A 9,170-nucleotide genomic window follows, 5' to 3' on the forward strand; every position below is an offset into this window, starting at 1 on the left:
CACAATGTTTATATATAATACTGTACTGTAGTAGGTCATAGGCACCTATCAAACAGGGAGGTAATGCTGCCATATGGCATAACAAAAATTGTGACCAAGTCCCAGGTTGCTCATCTGACTTTCTGCCTCATTTACACACAATTGCAGGGTCTCGGTTGTTTCTCTTACTTTGATAACACAACATACAGTAAACCCTCGATAACTCGGCACATGTGGGACTCTGGCCTTGCAGAGTTATCCCAAATTCCAACTTATCGAGGCATTTCCTGCCTCCTACAAAAAAAAAAAAAAATTATCGACCCATATATGTGTACACTATATGTAATTATTAAATGTAAAAAAGTAACGCTTACCAGCACTGCAGGTGAAGAATAAAGCATCATAGTAGGAGATATAGATGCATGGTAGGTGACACGGGGATGGTAGGTGACGCAGAGGCATGGTAGGTGACGCAGAGGCATGGTAGGTGACGCAGAGGCATGGTAGGTGACGCAGAGGCATGGTAGGTGACGCAGAGGCATGGTAGGTGACGCAGAGGCATGGTAGGTCATGCAACTCATTAACTCAGGGTGTGGTGTTTGTGTTGACGACAAGGTTTACACCTCAAACAAATTCACGCCTAGGTGACCCTAAAGCCGGCCATCCTCGTTACAGATAAAAGAAAAGGGAAAGTAATCAGAGACGTGACTGATCGCCCAAGCAGCTAACGAGCCGATCAGTGGTGAAGAGGATAAAAGTAAAAAATGAGGGGCAACCATTATAGGTGATGCAGGTGGCCAGATATGTCGAGATTTCCCAGATAATTTTATATATCTCGGCATTTCCCAAGTTATACTAATAACTTCCGAGACCATATCCATGTGGAGTTATATGAAATTCCGAGTAATCAAATGCCAAGTACTCGAGAGTTTACTGTACTGAATGTCGTTTCTCACTCATGATCTGTTTCATTTATTTTATTTTTTTTTTTTTTCTGTATTAAATTGTTTTATTTTTTTTATTTTTTTATTTTTTATTTATTTTTTGTCCCCAGGCCCCAATGTGGGTTGGTGACCTGTGCCCGGGTGGGCTAATCCCCATAAAAAAAAACTATTACTGTATTGAACTCTGTGTTCTCCATTAGATATCGAAAACCTTACTACTGTACCTGTATATGTAATGTCCTAAAATATTTATACAGTATATACTTGTTTAAAAAAGCAAAACCAAAACATTAACCCTATCCTTCTTCTTCCTAATGTTATGCTTTCTTTTCTCAGATGTATCTATCAGGTCCAGCGAATCCATTTGCCCAGGATGTAAGATTCAACGAGGATGAAACTAAAATTATAGCGTCCAGGTTTATCGTCCAGACACACAAGATCCTTGATGCTAATGCTGACAAAGACATGATGGAAGCATTACGCCAAGTGGCATTAGATTCTAAATATAATGTTACAGTGTTCAATCCATTCTTCATATATTTTGATCAAGTGAGTACAGTTGCATTTATTATTGTAAAGTTCTGTTGCATTAAAGTGGTTATTGCAATGATAGTAATTATTTGATTACAAATTTATGGTAATTTTATTCTTTTCTTTGCAGTACGTGTTAGTAAGAACAACCAGCATACAAGCCATCAGTCTTGCTGCTGGTGTGATGATGGTGGTATCACTCATCTTTATACCCAACCCTCTGTGCTCTCTCTGGGTAGCTTTCTCCATAATCTCCATTGAAATTGGTGTTGTAGGTTACATGACTTTGTGGGGAGTTAATCTGGATTCCATTTCAATGATCAACCTAATTATGTGTATCGGTTTTAGTGTTGATTTTTCAGCCCATATATCATATGCATACCTTGCTGCTAAAGTGGACACTCCTGAGGAACGTGTCGAGGAGTGTCTGTATGCCCTTGGCCTTCCTATATTACAGGGTGGCCTCTCTACAATATTAGGCATCACAGCACTAATTCTTGCTCCATCTTACATATTCATAACTTTCTTCAAGACTGTGTTCCTTGTCATATTTTTTGGTGCTATGCACGGAATCTTTCTTTTACCAGTCCTCCTCTCTCTCCTGGGTCCTGGTTCTTTTAGTAAAAGGAAACCCAAGGATATTACACCACCATCTAAGGCACATGGCCATCCATTCTTTGTGCATGGTCAAGAAATTTCTCCCAATCACATTGACCCCAACAGCCTGAAGATTCCCCGGCCACACAGTGTAACTGCTGTGCACAATGGTGCAGCGGGCTCACAAGTGGGACCTGTAGCTATGGGACGTTCTGGGCCCTTCCTGGCTTCGGGTGCTAATGGCATGCTTGCATCCAACAAAGATGATAGTAATAGTCTAGAAAAAGACTTGGGCCTTGGCACTTCTGGTGAAGAGTCAAGTGAATCGAGCTTGAGCAAGGGAGTAACAACACGGCGTGGTGGTCCAGATGTTGTGAATGGCACTGCAGGACGTCCTGGACTCCCAATATTGGAGGTATATAGTAATAATGGATATATAAGTGACGACATGGAAGCTGAAGAACGACGAGCACAGGAACGTCGTCTAGATAGATATGGCGAGTGGGAAGACCCACGTCGAAGTTATCATGTCCACCGTTCGTCTGCTGATTATTCATCTTCACGTGCACTTCATCAGGAACGTCCCCGCCACTCAAGCTCTCGTGAAAGGAGCGTGCAGCGAAGTGAATCGTCAATAGCACGATATACAACGTCACGTCCATCTTCAGAACCAAGGGGACGACACCGTGACTTCCACTAACAGTGTTACGCTCGGGCGACCATGTGCCATGGCCAAGTGTACAGTGTACATAGTTTAGTATGAATGGACAGGCCCAGCACAGCTAGTCACTGGGCAGAGCCTACCCTTTTTCCTCCTCCCAGGGTACAGTTTTACCCCGCGGATATGTGCCATTCCGCCCACGTTATGACTCTGCCAGTATCCTCCAGTCCTGCGCCATTTTCATTTTACAATCTTCTTAGATTTGTGTTCTTATGTTCTACTAAGAGGATGTAACTGTCATTGATGTGTTTCTTTGACTAATATGAAGGGTTGCTGAAAAAAAAAAAGGGAACTCGGGGGTATTTTAACAGAGGAAATATCAAAATTGAAGGCAATATTTTCCACAAAACATTATAAATGGTGCCTTATTACCGAGATCTATTAAACTGATTCTGATTTGGTAAAATTTTCACCTCAAAATAAAAATGTTGGTGGTTGAAGGAAACAAATTTGAGGATGAACTGAATTTTTCAGTGTTGGTAGTTGTCCGTACAGAAGGAAAAATGAAATGAAATGCCAAAAAATTTTGTCTTAGGGATAAAAAGAAATGTTCATCAGACTGGAAGGCAAAGGAAAATTGTATGCCAGTTTGATCAATATTTTTTTTCTATGTAGTGTCTGACAGTGAATAGTCTTGTGTATTGATGACTAATTGTTTTATTATGTAAATGCAATCTATAAATGCTTCTTGTGCATTCCTCATTGAAGATTATCTGCTCTTTTACACATTTCCATTATCAAGTTCTGTAGTTTAAAGAAATTTTCTTCAAAGAGGAGCTGGGGCACTGGTGGGCTACAGCTGGCCAAGGCTCTAAATCAACCCAAGTTTTTTATCGCATTATAAAGTAAACTGTATCAGTTACCACATGTGTGGGCGATTACATTATTGTGCTGTAAAAATATTTTCGTGAGTTTCTTTTTAAAAATTTTACTTGTGAATATTTTTAACAACTGGACCAGTTGTACTTGATGAATTATTTTATAATACTCCATTTTATTAATGTTTTGTTTTAGTTTTTAAGTTTTTCTGCAATAATAAACTCGAGACATTGTCTTGATTGTACATAGGAAAAAAAAGGTTTTTCTGTTGTGTCCATATACAACTCTACTGCACAATATCAGCTAGTGCTTCCATGTCCTTCATAACAGCTGGCTAAAAGACATAAGTGGTGCTCAAGCTTTTCATTGTTGATGGTGTTAGACACAAAAGTACAAAGTACGGAGATAGAAATCCAGTGAAGTTATGAGTAGAACGAGACTCGTTAAATTTATGTACAGTGCAGTAAATGGTCAGAACTGACATTTCTGTAGTATTTATTGTGAGAGTATGGCAGGATTTCACTTATCTTGAAGATGTCATCCAGAATGTAATTTTATGTATGTAGATTAATAATGTACTGAACTGGCTGACTCATCCCAGTTCATGTAAGGGAAGTCCAAAAAGTGGCTTCTAAATATGATAAAATTATTCTTTTATAACAGTAAATATTTTTGATGACACAGTTTCCCGTAAAGCTCTCGAGGGTACACATTAAAACCTTTTGTTAAATGTGAAAGTTTGCTATAGTGTAACCTCACGAAATTCAGTATTATTAAGCTCTTCTACGTTTTTCATATGTAGTGTTAGTGTCACTAATAAAATAAAAAATCTGACCATTATTGTTGAATCATAAAACCCAGAGAAATAAGTTATATAAAATTTCTAAAATATACAGATATCACTCAGATCTGCAATGATACATCACCACCTCCAGACAGAATAAGATTTCAAACTTCAGCCAAACCTTAATTAGTTTTGTAATGCTAATTACTCACTACTTGTGATTTTCACAACCAATTTTGTTTTTGTTATTCTGGTTATACTTTATTTAAACATGTTAATTTCTAATTCCCAAAATTTTTGGGGGTGATACAAGAACACCAAGGTGTACACACCCCTTACTGTTTTGTTTACGATCTTGAACATTTGAGCTCTTCAAAATATCGTTTTTTAGTGCCATTAAATATTGAGGTAAAAATGCTATCGGATGAATGTAATAAAAGTGAAAAGAAATTATAACAAAATACTTTGGGTAAGAAATGAAAGTGAAGTACAATACACTATATTAGACAGATCTTGTGGCCCTGTTTTTTCTGAATGGTGGGTGATACCCTAATAAATAAAAATCACTGCAACACGTCATCTCAACCCCATGACACATTAATTCCAATGTTTGGTTGTTACATGTCCACATATGTGCTCGATACATCTGTTTTATAAACTAGATTCTGGCATTTGTGTACCAACGTTAGATTGGCTGGTTTCTCGTTCTGTGCTCTTTGAAGACTGAGAATCTAGAGACTTTCTTCTCATTGGGTTAATAATAATATATATATCTATATATCTATATATATCTATATATCTATATATGTGATATAGCACTTGTGTTGGCCCTGAAGAGGGTAACTAAAATCGGAATTGGCCCTCGAAAGGTATGGAGTTTGACACCACTGGTGTAAGGTTTTGCTGAAAGTCACAGTATGGGTACTCCTGAGCTTGCTGATTATGAATATGTGCTCCACGATTCGATTGCAGAGTAATTAATGGCCAAAACAACCCTTGAGAGATTTTACTGACATTTTTCAATGCTAATTACTCATCAACTATGGGTTTCCAAGGTGTGATTTAGGGTTTGTGTGTTATTCTGAAAGTACTTAATTAGTTAAACCCCTTAAATTTCAATTCTGAGAAGAAAGTATATTTTGGTCAAAAATTTTGTAAGGTGTAAGACTTACATTTTGGTGGTTTTGGGCCATGAGTTTGACACCCCTGGTTTAAATGGTCGTAAAATGGGAAAATTGAGGTTGGGTCTTGGGTGCCTGGAACCGATTAGAATAAATCCCATAGGTTTTGTACTTTCGTTATCACACATTCGGCGCGGTCCCAATTAGGCGTGATAACCAAGGGAGGACTGTATTTCATTGTTTATTTGTCTTTTAGAATGGGTTTTTGTTTATAAAATGTCACAGAAGTGACCGGGGAGAATATAATTTACGTAGCTAGAATTCTTATAAGATGGTGATTAATCTGAATATAATCATGCTATAGTTTGCACTAGACAAAAATTTTATTAATCATTTAGTACAATACTGTATTTTGAGTACATGTACAGTACAGCTTTGCCCTTAGGACAGTGTAGCGTGCCCAGAGAAACATTAGGCGCTTTAAATCAATAATCTTAAATTGAATTGCTTTAAATCAACGTTCTACTGTACAGTATTAAGAGCAAAAACATTTAAACACGCACGAACGCTGTGGAAGCCTAACTAAAACTGGCAAAACTTGGGGAAGCTGTGACGTTCCGCGAGTGAGAGGTAGCGCGGCAAGACGAGAGCTTAGTGCGGCAAGAAAAGAGGGGGTGATGTGCTGTAAAAAGTAGTCAGTGACGACGCTAAAAACGTTATATTGAGTCGTCGGGATGTTAATCGAATTATTGGTATATAAAGAGTAGTGACGTTATAACGAAACGTTATCGGAGGCAACGTTAAACAAGGATTTACTGTACTTTTTATCATGACTGTACATTACTTTGACTTCCCCATCTTCCTGCAGTGACTACTTGATCTTTTCTGATCTTTAGCTAAGCATTCACATATTGTTGGTTGCTGCATAACCTTTCAATTTATTATCCCCGAGCTCTTTGCCTTTTTTTTTTGGCCAAATGGTCACACCGAGTGTTATGTACACATTACTATACTGTACTCGGTTATTTGCTAGCTTCCATACTTTTGTGTGCTACTCCTGTACAAAGTCAACCACATTTCTGAGCATCTGTCCGACTGATTGATTGTCTGTCTCTCCAGGTTCTTTATAATGATGATGTCTCTGCATCTGTAACTGTTCTTGTAAAGAATTTTGCTGTCTTAACCTTTTCTAGAATTTTTTTCTTTATCTTGCAATGCCAACATTGAGATTATTTCATTCTGAATGCGAGGTCCAAGATAGTGTTCGTGGATTTCTTCATTTTTGATGCGCTGGACATGTTCGCGCATTGTAGGATCAAATTTAGTAATCATTTCAATTAATCCCAGAAAATTACCATTGTTAGGTTCAAAAAGTCGTGCATGTGTTCCATGAAAAGCAGAGTTGTCCTCGGTTAAATATTGCACAGCTGCTATAATACGTGTCAACACCGATCGCCAATGTTTCTTCATTGCTTACCTCTTGTAACATGTAATCATCTATTGTATTCATTAAACACAATTGTTTCTTAACTCCAATCCATTTTGATAAGTTTAATAAATGTTCATTAAACAACTCGAGACCTCAGTCTCAGCTAAATGCCTCCAGTCTGCATAACCTCCCTTTATGAATTTGAACTGTACAGTTTACAGCAGAAGCAAAAAGTTGCATCAACCTTCTTTGAGTATACAGTATAAGCCAACATCTTTCATACATTTCCCCATTTGGCAATCGTCGCATGTAAAAGTCGTCTGAAAAGTGTTTTCACCATTTTTTTTAAACATAAATTTTACTAGATACCTTAACAGGTCCCTCTTCTACCAATATATCAATTGTGGCCAGTTGACTGGATCACATAGATCTTCCTCAGCATGACCATAAGCGTAGGTAGAACTGTCCATTTTAAAGGCCTTAGTATTTTTTGCAGTACTCCCCCTCTTCCTCAGCTTGAATATGACCCACACTATCACCATCACAGTTGCTCAGGTCCTTTTTTGCACTAGTTTCTGGTGTTTTTGAAAACACATATTTTTCTAAGGAACCTTTCGTTGACATTTCTCTCTCCCTTTTTTTTCTTCCTTTCTCTGCACCCTAGATGTATTTTCTGTATCTATCTCTATCCCTCATGGCCATAGTATAATAAATAAAAAGAGGGCTGTGTACGATAGTAAAATATTGTAATGTACATCAACAATTTCACAAAACACAAATCACGGACAACTGGAGATTCAGAGTTTGGACAACACCGACAGGTGACCGCTGTCAACATCCTCACTCCTCTTCGACAGAGAGCACAGTAAAGAATGACAATGTTCTCAGTCTGGGTGGTAAGATGGGGTGGCTTAATCTTACCTTTAACCTCATTTCAGCAGATGCATTACCTAACTGTGCTGGTCACTAATCCTTCAGGTGGTCTCCTGAATCTGGGTGGTAAGGCGAGGTCAGCCTAACGCGGTCACTAATTCTGGTGTGTGAGGTCAGGGCCGCGGGGCCCCCACTAGTGTGAAGCCCAGGGCGGTCGCACTGGTTGCCATACCCTTGGGACGGCTCTGCCTATAACAGTAATAAAGATGATATCTTACCCTAACTTTACTAAACAAAATATTTGTCTAAATTGCTTCAGTAAATTATTTATCTTTCTGATAATTCTCTAAGTTCAAAGATCCTTTGTAAAGTGTTTCTTTGGACTTACAACTAAAATAAGAGAAGAAAAATCATTTCTTAGGTATAAATGTGTATATTTGGGAAGGTTTTGATCAACTGCCTTCCATATTATGAGGAAAATGCTGTAATGCTTGGTAACCTGTCAAGAGTACACAAATAGTAAACATAATTTTATGCACGTAAGTACAAAACACTCATACACTAACATGTAACTTGGAAATGTTGTAATCAGATGTTAAACATAATTTATACATGGACTCATGTGGTAACAACTGTGTTTCTTGATTAGTCTCCCTAACAGCCAACACAACATACAGTATATTCATCACCATGCAATTTGCTCAAACCTACTTGTGTATCAATGCTGGGCAATACCAATGCATAAGATCTAAACAAAATTAATTCATACTCCTGAATCAAAACTGGCATATTATACATTACTCTGATGCTGTCCACGAATTATGATATGAAAAGGACTACTAATATGGTGATGAATAAAGCATACATATAGAAAATAACCTAGAAGAATCTCTAACAAGAAGAAAACTACTGAAGTAATAAAAGTGGGAATAGCATGAAAGTTCTTTGCTGAATACTGTCCTATAGGATATAACACTAACATGACATTGTGGGCAAGGCATACAAAGGGGGCTTTTGAGTACCTATATACAAATGATAAGATGAGGTGTCTCAGGCAGAGGAGTGGCAGCTGTGGGCAAAATTTCCCTGAGATGACTGTGCAACAATCAACACTGCACAGGTGAGGATGAGGCCACAATCCTATCAGTCACATCTTGAAGCATCCTGTAAGGTGTATCATGCCCTTTTGAATGAGTAGATGCAACCTCTATCTGCCTTGCCAGCAGCTGGTCGAGTAACACCAAAATGTAACAAGTCAGGTTGAGATCGCACTAGACCAGGTACTGTTTAAACTCTTCTCTACAGAAAATCTACCCTAAAATGTTTGTATTCTCAATTAGTTAACATTCACATCAGAATCACTAATCAAGAC

General features: G+C 38.1%; 1 protein-coding gene across 8 annotated transcripts in view; it reads left to right on the forward strand.

The window, feature by feature from the left end:
• The window catches only part of LOC121877482 (patched domain-containing protein 3-like), a 118,789-nt gene extending 114,358 nt beyond the window's left edge, over positions 1-4,431 (forward strand). For all 8 annotated transcript variants that reach the window (XM_042383262.1, XM_042383259.1, XM_042383257.1 and 5 more), the window contains 2 exons: positions 1,260-1,472; positions 1,585-4,431. In XM_042383262.1, the coding sequence (XP_042239196.1) occupies positions 1,260-1,472; positions 1,585-2,751 (1,380 nt within the window). In that variant the 3' untranslated portion in view covers positions 2,752-4,431. The remainder of the gene's footprint in view (positions 1-1,259; positions 1,473-1,584) is intronic.
• Positions 4,432-9,170: the final 4,739 nt, after the last annotated feature.

This window comes from Homarus americanus, unplaced genomic scaffold, assembly GCF_018991925.1.
Source record: "Homarus americanus isolate GMGI-L3 unplaced genomic scaffold, GMGI_Hamer_2.0 scaffold367, whole genome shotgun sequence".
NCBI classification, from domain to species: domain Eukaryota; kingdom Metazoa; phylum Arthropoda; class Malacostraca; order Decapoda; family Nephropidae; genus Homarus; species Homarus americanus.